This window comes from Polypterus senegalus, chromosome 7 (assembly GCF_016835505.1).
Source record: "Polypterus senegalus isolate Bchr_013 chromosome 7, ASM1683550v1, whole genome shotgun sequence".
Classification (NCBI taxonomy): domain Eukaryota; kingdom Metazoa; phylum Chordata; class Cladistia; order Polypteriformes; family Polypteridae; genus Polypterus; species Polypterus senegalus.
In genome coordinates this window covers 124,422,066-124,439,504 of record NC_053160.1, presented here as the reverse complement: position 1 = coordinate 124,439,504, position 17,439 = coordinate 124,422,066, and the positions used below count along the sequence as shown (strand labels likewise).

Below are 17,439 nucleotides of genomic sequence, written 5' to 3'. Positions count from 1 at the left end.
AACCTGGAGCCTACCGCAGCAGGCTTGGATGCAAGGCACGAAAAATCCCTGGTATGCAATATGTATGATAAGGCTCATGTTAAGAACAAAAAGAATATGATATTTCAACCATCTATTTTGAGAGAGAGAGAAAAACATTGAAAAAATTTTAGATAAAAATATTTTAAAATATAATTCTGCTAATGGATTACTTTCACAATATCAGGTATTTTGAGTTGTGAATTAAAAAAGATAAATTAATAAATATGGAATAAGTACAAAAACCCATTAGTAGTTTTTCATCACTTGTCAGACTCTCTACCTTTGTTTATATCGCTTCATTGTTAAACAATGTTTTAAAGCAAAAGTGATTGGTCAGCAACAATATGCTGATCTTGTATGATGACCTAGTCAGTGTCTCGATCAGTGCCGTTTTATTTTCAGATATCGCCAATGGTCTCCCCTCGACTTTCTTGTATACTCAAATATGGGGATGGACATTTGAGGAGTAAATCGCAAGACAATGATTATATTTTTATATTTTTTACATTAAGGAACCATCAACAACAAATCAAATTAATAATATATTGAACAATTATTATAAAAGTAAAGTTGAATAAATCGGACTCTGCAGCTGGATAAATAAAAAAAAAAAAAAATGATCATGTGTTCAGGTAAAGTACCACTTCCGGGTGATGGATTTGGCCCAAAAGTTAATACAAATCTACAATTGTGGTATAACAACCACATGCCGAATTTCATCCATATATCTAGTTGCACTTTTGAGTTTTCGTATTTACACACACATACACGCGTGCACACAATTCCAAAAAACCATACTGTTGGGCTCTGGGAGGTCTATAACATCAAGATTCCTCAAAATATCGAGGTCGAATTTTTTCATGATTACTATACTTTCTCTATACTTTGTATATGAGAAAGAAAAATGATTTCTCCTGCGCAAAGTGGCAGGTGAATTGCTGTCAATAAAAAGCAGACACCTGAGAAATAAACTGAAACGTTACTCACTTGTGATTTTTCTATCTATATGATAAACGTTTTGCTGTCCTGCACATTCTGATTTCAGCTTTTTGAATTACACCCTGATATACAAAAAGCACAAATCGCTTTCTAATTCTCACGCTTTACACACCCGCACTCATCTTGCTCTGTTGCCGCAAATGCTGTGTGAACGGCCGCCCTCCGTCACAACCGACGTTAACTGGATGAATATGTGCAGGTGGCTTGTGGTGGATGACTTCTTGATTTAGAGTTAAAACTTATAAGGGTTAAAGACAATCAGCAAGAATATTCATTCAAAAACGAAAACTAAAAATATTTTAGTAAAGTATTTAATTTCAGCTGGTCTTTCCAGCTACTTTAATAGTTTCGTTTGGTTTTAGTTTTAGTTTTTCATTTCGGTTTTGTTAATTATTTTATTTCAGTTTACGAAAATGTTTTTTTAATAATAGTTTCAGTTTTGATTTTAGTTTTCATTAACTATAATAACCTTGGTCCAGATGCCCTTTCTCATTGTTTGGGTCAGTTGATCTATCAACTGAATTTGAAGGGATTAGACTTAAGCAGTTAATTCTGCCACAATTGCAGTCAGGTCTATTGGATCAGACATCCTCCTGCTGAAATCCTGTCGACTAAGAATAAAGACTGAAGAAAAATTGTTGGTATGTCTGGTTCTTAGTTGGAAGAAGCAGAAGAGGTAGGCTCAGGTGGTTGTGGACCAGAAATGACCTTTTCTACAGAGGGAGGAAGAGAAAGAGGCATTAGTGCCAACAACTGATTGGAGAATAAGCTCTGAAATTGTCTCCCAATTACCCATGTGTGACAATATGTTTAAGGTTCTGCATTCTAAATTAATCATATTTTTTCATTCAGATATTTGGAAAGCAGTGCACCTTTAAGTATATTTAAGCAATTTTCTTTTCCACAGGGACATATCATGTAATTTTAGATGAAAGCCACTTCAAAGAGCTACTGATGTATCACGTAAAACCTCCTCCTGCTAGCTCAAGTTCAGAGTGCTCTTTGATTCGTATGGGTGAGATAATGTTTTTTTTTTGTGTGTTTTTACTTAATAAATTGCTTCATAGTTTGCTTACTTTCCAGACAATTGTTTTCATGAAGTGATCATTTAAAATTATTGTAATTCAAAGGTTTTCCTCAGCACACACTTGTGTCCATTTCAGATCAAGATTCCAAACCTTCTTTCAGTATGGCGTAAGTATATATTTTCTGGTAGTCACTTGGGCTTTAGGAATTTATTTCAGACTTTTGTTAGTGAACCTTGTTTGCCTGACTGCTCTCTTAATATTCCACATTTCTTTGCCACTCTGAATTTAAATCCTAACATTTCAATTTGAGCATAAAAGTAAAGACTGCTAATTTTCAGAAACCTTTTATAGTCTTGTGCATGTTGGAATGCACATATTGAATATAATAGTTCCTTTGCCAAAAAGGCAACAGAAAATAGTAGTAATAATAGTAATGATAATTAAGGATTATCAGAATTCTTGCATTAAGAACATGTAAAAAATGTAAAGTTTCTAACTCCTTACAAAGATTATGTAGAGCTGTAGAACTCTACCTTAAAGTGCTAGCAGCACAATGTATACATCTAAAATATAGTCTTTGTAGACATTCCAGTACTGCGCATGTTTGGTTTTAAATTAACGTGATGCATGCGCGAGTTGCAGTACCAGCAAAAAGTCAGGGAGCGCAGTGTGATTAAAGTCGGAACGTGACGTCAGAGTGTCTGTTTACTATCTACATGTGACAGAAAGCCACAAAGTGCTTCGATGTGGTGAAGCAAAATGCCGACATACAAATGAAAAAAAAGTGGTGCTTTTATATTCAAGCGTCGCATATGCCCAATCGTAATGACACAAATTTTAAAAGTCTCACATACCATCTTTTGTGCCGTCTTTTTTTCTGGGGCTTCCTCCTGACATGACAGCAGCAATCGCCACACAAAACACATTAAATTTATGATATTCCAATTCTCTGCACATTTAGAATCCTAAGATTTATATTTGAATAGCAAAATACCTGCTCTTCGCAGTGGTGAAATACTGTCTGAATATTTTTATTAATAAAAAAGTAAACATTTTTAGACTGAACGAAAATATGTAGAAAATTAATTGTTAAGGATCTCTCTGTATACTACGTTGTCAGTTCGACCCTCTGGTTGTAATATGACTAAGCTGTGTGCTGAGCTCACTCTTGAGCATGCAACATACAGTTGGCCATGTGAAAAGCAATCCCGCCTCAAATCAATGCCAACCTTTTGTAGTGTTTGTCCCTGAGACTTATTGTCATTGCGAAGCAGAGCCTTACTGGAAATTGAACGCGTTTGAATTGAAATGGGAGATTAGATGGTATAACGGGGATGCGAGGAATAAAAACTGTGTCACCTGAGGCACTGCCAGTAAATATAGTTGCTTCAATTAGGTTGTTTTGTAGAGATGTGACCTGAAGTCTTGTGCCGTTACAAAGTTTCGGTGGTTGTAAGTTTCTGCTTCCTTGGCGAAGGTCGTAAACGAAAGAAGACACCGCAGTGAACACAGAAGAGAACCCGTGGATTAAATAAAACCTACACAATAACTGTAACAATCGTAACAAATGAACAATAAAATAGAAGAGAACCCGTGAATTAAATAAAAGGTTGCTTCGTTGGTGAAGCAAGGAAAAAGCACTTTCTTATATGTCGTTCGTTTTTAAAACAGTGCAGAAGCTGTGAGAAAGCTGCTTCCTTGGTGAAGCTCGTAAACGAAACAAGACACCGCAGTGAACACAGAAGAGAACCCGTGGATTAAATAAAACCTACACAATAACTATAAAAATCGTAATAAATGAACAATGAAACAGCGGAGAACCCGTGGATTAAATAAAAGGCTGCTTCGTTGGACAAGCAAGGAAAAAGGACTTTCTTATATATCGCTCGTTTATAAAACAGTGCAGAAGCTCTGAGAAAGCTGCTTCCTTCGCAAAGTAAGGAAACGACTGAAGAGACGGCGGGGACGCGGTAAGTGTTCGGCAAGGCAGCTGAAGCGCTGCATTATGGGATCTGTAGTTTATTGTGTTACCAGTGCTTCATATCCCCGGGCCATTAATAACAATAATACAGTATATAAAATGATCTCGGGCGGATATAATTACACGCCGGGCGGATGTTGCCTGCGGCCTTGAGTTTGACACATATGGAGTAAATAGAACTTGAAAAGATATATTTTTCGTACATCGAGCCAGCGTGCTATTGTGGTTTTGCTTGCATGCCTCAATAAGTCATCCTCTCCTCGCTCTTACTTTTTTACCGTTCATCTAATGAATACACTGAGTATGGCTTTACCAAAACAATCATTGATGGCGAATAAAGTATCCATTATTCGAGTATGTAGATCGGGGTATATATATACATATATATATACCGCGTACGCAGCGAGCGTAGTGTGTTAAAGAAGCTATGAAAAGAAAAGGGAACATTTTAAAAATAACGTAACATGACTGTCAATATACAGTATTTGTTTTGTGAGTGTTACTGAGTGTTGCTGTCATCAAGGATTTGATTATCATTATTTCTTTCAATCAGGTTCGTATTTGTAGGATGTGTTGTGTTCAAGTTACATTCCGTGTTTGTCAATCGTTGTAAAGATGACAGGTTTCATTCATCGATTCGTTTCTTACTGCATCAATAAACAGCTCGTCTTCTTCTTTATCTGAGACCTGACACACTGCATGCACGGTTTTTTACACTGTCTTCCTTTAGCGGGACATTGACTTTTTCCACCGTGTGCTTTGTTTCCACAGTAGCTGCATTTATGAATATGCTTGTATGTATCAGGCGCTTCATATTTTTGCTGCCTTTTCAATTGTGTAATTCGGTTTTGTTCAGCTCTTTGGAACTGTTGCTTTTGTCTGTGCACTGCGTCAGTTCACGTGAGCCGCTCGGTGTACATGCATCGAAGTTTCCCAGCTGTGCTGGTGCCATGTCGTGCTATGTCCATGGCTGTATCTAATGTTACCGAAGTCCCGGCACTTAAAACTTTCTCTCGCAGTTTCGCTGAGTTTGTGCCAAACACCACCCTGACCATCTCATTTTCCTCTGCATAAGGACAGTCCTTCACCCGTGAATATTTACCCATGGCAGTTTGCTATTGGATTGCCGCTGATGGACGGCCTTATATGGGTAGGCACTAAATTACAAACGCCAGCGACAGCCTGTCTATGAACTTAATTTAAAGTTTAGGTTTACATCGTGCTTTGTTTCCAAAGTAGCAGAACTCATGAATATGGTTGTATATGTCACTCGCTCGCTTCTTATTGTTTCGCTGCCTTCTCAATTATATAATGCATGTTTTCTTCAGCGCTTTTTGGGCCTCTTCCTGGTTTTCTACGTACTGCGTGATTACGTGGAAGGCGTGATGATGTCACACGAAACTCCGCCCCCACGGGTTTCAAGCTCATCTCCATTACAGTAAATGGAGAAAACAGCTTCCAGTTATGACCATTACGCGTAGAATTTCGAAATGAAACCTGCCCAACTTTTGTAAGGAAGCTGTAAGGAATAACCCTACCAAATTTCAGCCTTCTACCTACACGGGAAGTTGGAGAATTAGTGATGAGTCAGTCAGTCAGTGAGTCAGTGAGGGCTTTGCCGTTTATTAGTATAGATATCACTTTCATGATGAAATGCATTAAAGTATGTATGTTGCATTTTACAGATATATTGTTAATTTAATTTAAATAATAAACGCCGTTAATAATTACAGACATGGGGGTGACATGGTGGAGGAGTGGTAGCACTGCTGTCTCGCAGGGGTCATGTCGCTGGTATTCCCCACCTGGAGTTTACATTTTTTCCTGCTGGTTTTCCACAGTGTACTTCGGTTTCCTTCCAAAGATATGCAGACTTGGTGACACTAAAATGATGCCAGTGTGTGTGCGTGCGCGCTTGTGCTTGTATTCATCTTGCAATGAGCTGATGCCCCGTCCAGGGATTGTTTCAGCCTTTTGCCCAGCGCTTGTTAGAATGGACACATCCCTGGATTGTTAATCATTAAATATCCTTTTCAGAGATATTGCGGTAAGGTGTCATTGGAATTTAATGGGTGTTCCAGGCAATTCACAACACAGCGAAACCGAACCTATTCTCACCATAATAATAACTTGCACTGCCACCTGGTGGATTCCTCCAGATTTACATAAAGTGCTCACGAAAGTATAAACAGTAAAACGCTTGCGTAGCAGGAGCGTCCACTGCAGCATGCATCACGTGAAGTATAAACCGGCCTAAGAGGTCACATTAAGCCAAATATTCTTCCACGGTGTCTATAGTAATAGTAAAAATTCAATGCTTATCTAAATTTACTTATACAATTAATATTGTAATTATATTTCTTATTACATTATTTGAAACTGAATAGCTTCAGCAAAATTTTACAGTTTTTTGAGGAGCCATTGCATGCTCATACACATCGTATTCTCTCCTGTCAAAATAACTTTTTTTGCATCATTTTTAGTTATCCGTTGTATTGTGGACTGATAAAATCAGTACAGAGCATTATGTAAAATTCCTTCAAGACTGAATGGTATTCAGAGTGAACTAAGCATTAACTAAATGATAAAAAGTACATCATCTTATAAATAACTACATCATGTCCCTAAAAAAAGGCTATATCAAGGCTGGAAAAAGTAAACTGTGATTTAATAATATAATATAATAAACTCACTTAAAAAGAAAACCAAAAGATAGTTATGTAGTTAAGGCTCAGAAAACCAATGTTACCAGTTTATTGTGACTGAAAGGTACTACAGCTAAAGATAGTAGTCTATATAGTGTGCTCTAAATTCCTTACCAGATTAATGAAAAAAATATAAATAATTTTCAAGTCTTTTCTCAGAACATAGCTTGCATCTTATTTTGCTGCCTCGCACCTCCAGCCCCTCTGTTTGTTATTGCCGTGGTTACTGCTTATGTGGAGTTTGCGCTCCCTGTTTTTGTGTTGGAAAGGTGGCTGAAACCACTGTCTCCTTCCTTGGCTAACCTTCAACGCTACTGCAACAACACCGGTTTTCTACAGCTATTTCTTTGCTGCACCATACACTCTCATCTGCCTCATTCCTTGCTGCCAATTCATTCTTATGGTTGCAATCTGTACAACTGTTGTGATCAGAGGCAACACCATCTGCACTCACATCCCTAACTTTGTGTGCTGGTCCAAGCCTTGGTGCTGGTGACTATGTACTCACGCCATTGGATTTTAACAGAGGAGACATGCCCCCTGCTTGCTGGTAAGCACTTGCAGTCTGCACCCACCTTCCACTCTCTGTCCATTACTTATTACTTCATTAAAAGAAAAATAGTTAAATAACCACAGTACATGTGAAATAGCTAAGCACTCACTTATAATAATTTTGTGTTCTACAGTACTCAAAATACCAGAAACTGACAGTGTTCAGAGGATTATGACTACAATGACTACTACAACACTCTACTGGACACATACTTGAACTTGCACATTTACCATTGTGTTTTTATGCCATATTTGTAGGAGAGGAACTTCATTCCCATAGGATTCTTTAGCTGAGTTAAGTAAGCTGAATGTATGTGCGCAAAAAAGCAATTAGGCTTACAAAACACAGTAATGCTCAGAACTTTTTCCCCCATTTAAAAACTTTGCTGCAGAAGTCTAACCTTATTTTATAAATATCACAGATTGTTTGTCTTTTACTGTTAATAAAATGATGTCATTCAAATTCATGAAACAATATAATCATCATGTTTTTAGAAATACTTATTTGTCAACATGTAGATGTGATAATAACTTTGTATTATAGCAGTTTGAGAATTATGTTAAGCTGTCAATATGTTGATTTTTTTTTTGTTTTGTCATTGATCAGAGATGTCAGAATGAAAAAGTCCCTACATTAATGAAACTATTACTATTGTGTATTATGGTAAATTTTGGTTTTATTCTTAAATTATCATAATTAAAAAGAATCAGATTTGCTTGTAGAATTATCTTTTTGTATCTATATTAAAAGGCACCGTGTACTTAGAAATGTAAACAGTGTTATGTTTTGCCATGTGTCATGACTTCATGATTAAAATAAATATATATATATATATATATATATATATATATATATATATATATATATATATATATATATATATATATATATATATATATATATATATATATATATATATATATATATATATATATATATATATATATATATATATATATATATATATATATATATATTTTTTTTTTTTTTCTTCACAGGCATTTGGACAGCACAGTTGGCCCAGGGCTTACACTTGGGGGTTACTACTGTCCTCAGTGCAAAGCTAAATATTCAGAGTTGCCAGTGGAATGTAAAGTCTGTGGTAAGTTTACATTAATTAGACTTTTTTCTTTGTTTTCGGTGCTTAGTGATGCCTGAATGAATGAACATTATATAGGGGAGAATGGACAAGGAAAGAACAATTTAAGCTTTTAAACTTATATGAAATAAGCTTTATGTAAACACATCTCATTTTTGACCTTGAAGCTTACTGATTTCTGTCATTAGCTGCTGTTATATTGATGAGGAGTTTGAAGATGCTATAATATTTTTCACTGCGACAAAAATGAATATAAAATTTTGTATTCTGTAAAATATTAAATACTATGTTGAATTTTACTGTGTACATATAATGCATGGCTCCTCAGACTTCTTAATCAAGGGGCCAGCTTACTGTCCTTCACACTATGAGGGGTCCGGAGTGGGGGTGAAATACAAAATATGTGGGAATAATGGCATAAATCAAATCGGAAATTATAAATAAAGTATATTCGAGAGACAAATTGTTTCTCCATTAAATTTAACAAGTTCTTTTGAAATGAAATTACAGTATTGCCTGTAACCTCAACAGTACTTAATCTTAGTACTTAACTAAATCAAAGTGAACTATGAGACTGCTTTTGGCTGACAAGTAAGCGTATGTCAAGCTCCATGTTTGTCACTTCCAGTCATGATGGCTGATGTAGGTATGCGTCAGTGAGTCTGGATCTGGTTAAAGATTTAATTTGGAATAGGTCTTCTCACAGATGTACAGTGCATCCAGAAAGTATTCACAGCGCATCACTTTTTCCACATTTTGTTATGTTACAGCCTTATTCCAAAATGGATTAAATTCATTTTTTTATTCAGAATTCTACACACAACACCCCATAATGACAACGTGATAAAAGTTTACTTGAGATTTTTGCAAATTTATTAAAAATAAAAATATTGAGAAAGCACATGTGCATAAGTATTCACAGCCTTTGCCATGAAGCTCAAAATTGAGCTCGGGTGCATCCTGTTTCCCCTGATCATCCTTGAGATGTTTCTGCAGCTTAATTGTAGTCCACCTGTGGTAAATTCAGTTGATTGGACATGATTTGGAAAGTTACACACCTGTCTATATAAGGTCCCACAGTTGACAGTTCATGTCAGAGCACAAACCAAGCATGAAGTCAAAGGAATTGTCTGTAGACCTCCGAGACAGGATTGTCTCGAGGCACAAGTCTGGGGAAGGTTACAGAAAAAATGTCTGCTGCTTTGAAGGTCCCAATGAGCACAGTGGCCTCCATCGTTTGTAAGTGGAAGAAGTTCAAAACCACCAGGACTCTTCCTAGAGCTGGCCGGCCATCTAAACTGAGTAATCAGGGGAGAATGGCTTTAGTCAGGGAGGTGACCAAGAACCCAATGGTCACTCTGTCAGAGCTCCAGAGGTCCTCTGTGGAGAGAGCAGAACCTTCCAGAAGGGCAACCATCTCTGCAGCAATCCACCAATCAGGCCTGTTTGGTAGAGTGGGCAGTCAGAAGCCACTCCTTAGTAAAAGGCACATGGCAGCCCGCCTGGAGTTTGTCAAAATGCACCTGATGGACTCTCAGACAATGAGAAACAAAATTCTCTGATCTGATGAGACAAAGAATGAACTCTTTGGTGTGAATGCCTGGCGTCATGTTTGGAGGAAACCAGGCACCGCTCATCACCAGGCCAATACCATCCCTACAGTGAAGTATGATGGTGGTAGCATCATGCTGTGGGGATGTTTTTCAGCGGCAGGAACTGGGAGACTAGTCAGGATAAAGGGAAAGATTACTGCAGCAATGTACAGAGACATCCTGGATGAAAACCTGCTCCAGAGCTCTTGACCTCAGACTGGGGCGACAGTTCATCTTTCAGCAGGACAACGACCCTAAGCACACAGCCAAGATATCAAAGGAGTGGCTTCAGGACAACTCTGTGAATGTCCTTGAGTGGCCCAGCCAGAGCCCAGACTTGAATCCGATTGAAAATCTCTGGAGAGATCTTAAAATGGCTGTGTACCGACGCTTCCCATCCAACCTGATGGTGCTTGAGAGGTGCTGCAAAGAGGAATGGGTGAAACTGGCCAAGGATAGGTGTGCCAAGCTTGTGGCATCATATTCAAAAAGACTTGAGGCTGTAATTGCTGCCAAAGGTGCATCGACAAAGTATTGAGCAAAGGCTGTGAATACTTATGTACATGTGATTTCTCAGTTTTTTTATTTTTAATAAATTTGCAAAAACCTCAAGTAAACTTTTTTCATGTTGTCATTATGGGGTGTTGTGTGTAGAATTCTGAGGAAAAAAATGAATTTAATCCATTTTGGAATAAGGCTGTAACATAACAAAATGTGGAAAAAGTGATGCGCCATGAATACTTTCCGGATGCACTGTAAATCCATTCATTTTGAATTAATCTTGTAACAGTGAAAGATATACAGTGCAAATGGAGACAAATACAAATACAGTAGACAGCTTGCCAAATGTTTTAATGGACTGTTTACAATAGTGCTGATTTACAATTAAGGGTAACAGGAATTAGAAAAATACTGTAAGAAGACTAAAAATGAAAAGCCTTAACTAATAAATAGGACAAATAATACCTTTGGTTTTTTGTTTTTCTTTTATGCTTTATTTTTACAATGTGCTGCTTTGTTTTTTCTTTTTAAAAAAAGGTCTGACGCTAGTGTCTGCACCACACTTGGCAAGATCCTTCCACCATCTCTTTCCTTTAGATGCTTTTAAAGAAATTCCTTTGGAGGAGCACCAAGGAGAGAGGTATTTGTTTTGAGTACTTTATACCGTTAAGCTGTTAGAGATGTATACATGAATATATCATTTTTCAGGATTTCTTGATTTGACTTTGTGTGCCAATACTACAACAGTTTATTCTTGTATAAGCCAGTGATGTACATAAAAATTTAAATAGGGATTTTTATCATTGTTTCAGCATTACAGACTCTTTTGATATTCTTTATTTATACAGTGTGCTTGCACATTATTGTAGTACAAATTTATTTTTTATAGTTTAATATGTTTTTTTTTCTTTTCCCACATTTTAAAAGCTACCATTTTTCAGCTCCATAACCCATCACAATAAAATTTCTAGTGTTCATTTACGTTGTAGCAGTGCTACAATGAATTAAGAAACTACAGCACCCGGCAGCCCCTGCTGTGGCCCTGATTAGATGTCTGCAAAATGCACAGGGGCTGCTGGGTTTCAAGATCAGCTGGCAGATTCTTTCAACACTAGAATTCCTGAGGTCTGCAAACATATTCATAATGCCGGGCCACCTTAATTGTACTCAGACCTTCTCATCACCTGTGTTAATTGTGCACCAATATCACCTTTGTTTTGCAAATGTGTCAGCTGGCCGCAGGCATGCCGCTTGCTATCCCAACCCCCACTGAGGCAGCTGAAGTCAGACACAAAATAATCACAGCTGAAGTCTGTTTATCTGGGAGTGAGGTGTCTGGAATTGTATAGTAAAATAATATATCTTTATTTGAAATATATGCATTTCATTTGTGTTCTGTGTGTCTGGAGGGCCTCCGTAGGGAGGCAAGAAATGTTGAACACATAATGAACACAGAATTATTTTATATATGTTATAGTAATAACAACAAAATGTTACTTTGAAGTATGTAATGTGTAAAGATTGAAGTTCATATATGAAGTAAACACTTTCACAAAAGTGTGCTTTTTTTCAAAAGTAAAACCGAAGAAAAAGTAATTGTTCAATTTACATGTTGCCATCATGTGTGAAAACTGAAACATCAAATCGATACGAAGTCAAGGCGTTTGCATGCATGTGTTTGCATCTTCCACAGTACAAACGCTGCAGTCTCATAGATGTCTGCTTTGCTGATGCAGAGGTAAGAACTGTGGGCTCGTTATCAAGACATTGCTGGTTCGATCCCGTGTCCTCCCTACATTTAGCACTTTTAAAGGTGGGCTGCTATTATTGCTATTATATAATAAGCACATAAATTTGATTTGAGCCTCAAACAAGTCAACAAAAAACAAGTGTGCTTTTATTCAAGGATAAAACTAAGTAAAGTTATGGTACTTATAAAAGTTAGTGTTTTTTTATTCAGTTTCAGTCACGCTCATGCTCCCCCCAATCTGACACTGTTAGTTTTCAAATAAAGATGTGGTATAATGAAACAAGTAGTTTTCTTTTTATGTGCAATTTTTTGTGCCTTTTTTTAATTCAGTTTCAAGAGGAATTATGTTTTTGTTTAATTACATTTCACCTTCTATTTTTTGTTTAATATAATTAGTTTGATTATTAGTTAAGCTATTTTGTTTCCATGTCTCTGTAAGTAACTGTGTGTGAGTTAGGCCAAGGCTGGGTGCGTCCCTGGGGTGTAGTGTAGATTAATTGGTAAGTAAAGTTTGAACCCAAGTTAGGGTTTAATGCTCATTTTTATTTAAGTGATTTTTATTTAGTTTGAATTACAATGGGTATGTTACAAGTGAGTCTAACATATAATGCTTTTATAATGCTATAAATTGAGATAAGATACCACCTTCTTTACTTATTCAGAAAATAAAGAAATTGCCACTTGGTTTTCGAGCGTGGCCAACTTAAGTTGGCTTCCACTTTGGAATGCTGTGGCCGAACAGTACCTCTGCCTACCAAGTATCTTAAATACAAGGCTTGAGTGAATCCAAATAAACATTTCTTAGGATTAATCCGAATGCCAGCTTGTCCAAGTGTATGAAGCACAGCTTGCACCTGCTCTAGGCGTTTCTTCAATGTGCTGGAATAGATGACAATGTCATCCATGTAGGTGGCACTATAAGAATTATGGGGCCATAAGACTGTATCCACCAGACCCTGGAAAGTGGTTGGGGCCCCATGCAAACCAGATGGAAGAGCACAATATTGCTAGTGTCTCCCAAGTGTATGTGTGTGACAGACTATATTTTGTCAAGGCCTGAATTTCCTTCATTATACAAAAGGTTGGGTTCTTTGAGTTCTCTTAGACAGTCAAGAGATGGACTCTTTTAAAAGCACTGGAATAGTTTGGAGATACTACCTATATCTTCATTCTAGCCAGAAAGTATGAATTCTGTAGTAGATCTTGAGGCAAAATGTAGGGTGTCGGCCTGGTAATGGAGAATAACTTTCTCACCCATAGTTTAGAATGCTGTGGCCACCAACCTGTCAAATATGAAGTTATATAAGTAAATGTTCAATAAAGTAATAATGGTTGGATGGTTGTGTTTGACTGACTTTTATGTCAGACATTTTTTTATATTTGAGCTACAATTTTTACATCAATTTAGTCCTTTTCACCAGAACAGAAAAATACTTTATATTCTGAAAGCGTATGGAGAGATCTGAGTGTTCTTTGAGAGCAGCAGGAACAGCAGCAAATTGGGAGTTATTGGAATAAGTAGTGATTGGAGGCAGTGTTTTCACAATTTAATAACACTATTCCAAGATAGCAACTGAGAAATTGTTTTTTTTCTGTTTTTTAAGGACCTGTTTGAAATATAGTCACAGTATTATTTTGAAGTTAAGCTAATATTTGAACATCTTACTCTTCAGGCAGGTATTGTGTAATACAGACCATGCAATATATCATGGTCTGTATTGGTATTTACTGTATGTAAGTATACATACAGTTATGAATAACTTTCAGTTTATATGTATAATTTATGCAGTATTTACACAATTCAGCATTCATATTTTTGTTGCAAGTTTCTCAAAAAAAACATTTTTTTGTTATAAGCATTGGGAATGGAAGTGCTAGAAATAAATAGGTATTGCATAGAACAGCAGATTCAGGTGCTTTGTTTGCATTTACCTTGTCTTTGAAGCCTAATAGCACAGCTATTTAAAGGATGCAAATATGTTTTCATTATTGTATCCAGTTCTTTAAAATGATTGGTTAACTCTTTGGTGTTAACTCAGAGCATGACTCAGGCTTGAATTAAATGTAAATATTTTTAAACCCAAGTCAGGCACAGTGTGATGTATAATGATCAGCTTTACAGTGTTAAGCCCTATTAACTCCTGGGACAGTATTTTCCTGCCAACTAGTGGATGAAATAACATCATGCTTCAAAAAATCATGAATGTTTTTATGTGTTCTGGCATTTTAACATAACTTTATAGTAACTCATGAAGAGTCATGAGTGAGGTGGAATATTAAACCAAAAACACAGTGTTGCAAACAGCCTGTAAAGCACCACAAAGCTAGAACACACAACCGACATGTAGGGTTGGGTTTTCTGGCAGGAGTCCATTCAGAGCCTCTTCTGGGAAGTTTTTTCTCCCCTGTAGCAATGCTGCAAACCTCTGCTCCTTATCCTCCTCGTCACTGGTGCTGGAGTCTGATGATGGTCCCAGTATGTTTTAGAAGAACAATGTTACACCCTTTGGATGAGTTACAGGTTTATCTTGAGCTGTGCTGCAGGCTCCATTTTCATCTATGGTGGGCAGCCAACAAGTGCCATGGTTTGTACTGTGCTTTGGACCTTGAATGCTTCGTCAGCAGGCAAGAACTTAAGTTTTCTAAGTCTGGGATCCAGAGCAGCAGCAATTAGAACTGTGTTTGGAGATTCAGGTTGAAATGCAGATAATCCTTGCCATCTTGTTGTGATCAGTTCTACCACATGAGCTTGGTATGACCTTACTGGTGCAGTCTCAAAAAGCTAAACTCTGAATGGACTTCTTAACGCATTGTACTGTCTGTGGAAGTGAAGACAGGGTAACATATTGTTGTCCACTCAGAAACACCGTAGCTCCTTCAACTGGCTCAATGGCCTGACTCAGCTCCTCAGTCAGGTTCCAGTGTTCAGGCTTGAGATCAAAGTAGTTGCTTTTTCCTCTCTGAGTCACTGCTGTATCACAGAATGTAGCAGTCACTGGCCATCTGTGTTCCAGCAGATTGGATAATATATGATAAGTACTGTTCCAGCAAGTACTTACATCTTGCACTAGCATGTGTTGTGGTGTGCCCATTTGCAGCTGCTTTTCCTTTAAATAGATGCATGCCAGTTCGCTTTTTTAAAAATGTTTAACAAGGCATCTTGCAGCAGCCACACATTTGGAGATAGCTTGGTATCTTTTCAGAGCACTTTGCACAATTAAGTTCAGGGTGTGACCGGCATATTGCACTGATACCCATCCATGCTTTTCTGCCAAAGTCTTCACTGCTGCTACAACATCAGCACCATTGTCATGGACAACAGCTTTGATTTTCTCAAATGGAATGTCAAATTTGGCAATAACATCTTCAAGCCATTCTTCAGTATTTGCAACCATGTGTCTCTCTTCAAGGGGCATTCTTGCCAGGATGTTGGACTACATTTCCAAATCCTCCCCAAGAAAGTGACACGTCACCCCCAGATACACCTCTGTAGCAACGCTTGACCAAATATCAGTTGTGAGTGCAATGCTGTCATTCTCCTTAAAGGTGTTCTTCAACTTATCTTTGAGTTCTTCATACTTTTTCTTCATCATTTAATGAAGTATATTCTTGAAGGCAGCATGTACAACAACAACAACAGCATGTATTTATATAGCACATTTTCATACAAAAAGAAGCTCAAAGTGCTTTACATAATGAAGAATAGAAAAATAAAAGACACAGTAAGAAAAAAAATAAGTCAACATTAATTAACATAGAATAAGGGTAAGGTCCGATGGCCAGGGTGGACAGAAAAAACAAAAAAAAACTCCAGACGGCTGGAGAAAAAAATAAAATCTTTAGGGATTCCAGACCATTAGACTGCCCAGTCCCCGTTGGGCATTCTACCTAACATAAATGAAACAGTCCTCTTTGGATTTAGGGTTCTCACGGAAGGACTTGATGATGATGGTCACATAGACTTCTGGTTTTTGATCCTTCCATCATTGTTGGAGCATCATGATGCTTTGAGTAGGTGCTGGTGGCGCAGGCCGCCACCACAAAGAAACCAGAAAAAGAAACAGAAGAGAGATATAGGGTCAGTACGAATTTTAGAGCCACCATGAATAGTTATTATGATGAATTGAACATACAGAGTATCAGGATTAAGTGAAGTTATGAGAAGGCCATGTTAAAGTAATGTGTTTTCAGCAGTTTTAAGTGCTCTACTGTATTAGCCTGGCGGATTTCTATTGGTAGGCTATTCCAGATTTTAGGTGCATAGCAGCAGAAGGCCGCCTCACCACTTCTTTTAAGTTTTGCTCTTGGAATTCTAAGGAGATACTCATTTGAGGATCTGAAGTTACGATTTGGAATATAAGATGTCAGACATTCCGATATATAAGATGGGGCGAGATTATTTAAGGCTTTATAAACCATAAGCAGAATTTTACCTGGTGTAAATGTACCTGGCATTGAAAGTGGAAATCATCTTCTGAAAGCCTTCATCCTCCTCCATGGACAGAGGACACATGTCTGTGATGATAATGTTCAAAATGCTTTCTGTGAACTTGGCTGCTTGCTTAACTGAACATGGTGCTGTTATTTACTAAAAAGAAGTGAACTAAATATTGAAGCTTATTACAAGGCCTAAATATCATACTGTAAGTACATAATACTGGGTAATGTACATTTATTTACTATGTTGATGGGTTGCCGTACACTCGCTGACTCCACTCACTTCAAATAAACAGAACTGAATATACCTGCTGTGTTGGATTGGTGTATTTTATGCTCCAATTGATATTTATACCACCTGATATTTTGCTTTCTGTAGTACATGTTTTGTATGAATCACTGTGAGGTAGGGGTGTGTGTGCGAGTAACATAGTAACATGAAAGAAGCTCAGGCTTCTGCAGATTGACTGCATTTTATTTTGTGTGGTTTTTTTATTTTTTTAATTTATTTTTTTTAACTAGCCTTTATCTCAACAAATAATCATTTTGTTTTACGTTAAATGCTAATGTTAACGTTACCTTGTGTCAGGTCCGTTCTGTGGACTGAATGCTTCCTGATGAGATGCTAAGGCATTGATGCTGTGCTTTTTTCAGCTTGAAATGATCCAAAATATTTGACATTTTCTATCATTTTCTCTGGCCCATCTCTTTGCCTCACCCCTCACTATTTTCTCTCTCTCTCTCTCTCTCTCTCCATTTTGCAATCTGCCCTA

General features: G+C 37.2%; 1 protein-coding gene across 2 annotated transcripts in view; it reads left to right on the top strand.

Moving 5' to 3' along the window:
- gtf2h2 (general transcription factor IIH, polypeptide 2) overlaps positions 1 to 17,439 on the top strand; it is a 102,447-nt gene that overhangs the window by 77,210 nt on the left and 7,798 nt on the right. For both annotated transcript variants that reach the window (XR_005634376.1, XM_039759250.1), the window contains exons 11-14: positions 1,928 to 2,035; positions 2,151 to 2,214; positions 8,286 to 8,389; positions 11,017 to 11,119. Coding sequence is in view for 1 of the 2 variants with exons in the window: in XM_039759250.1 (XP_039615184.1) it covers positions 1,928 to 2,035; positions 2,151 to 2,214; positions 8,286 to 8,389; positions 11,017 to 11,119 (379 nt within the window). In the remaining variant the exon portion in view is untranslated. The remainder of the gene's footprint in view (positions 1 to 1,927; positions 2,036 to 2,150; positions 2,215 to 8,285; positions 8,390 to 11,016; positions 11,120 to 17,439) is intronic.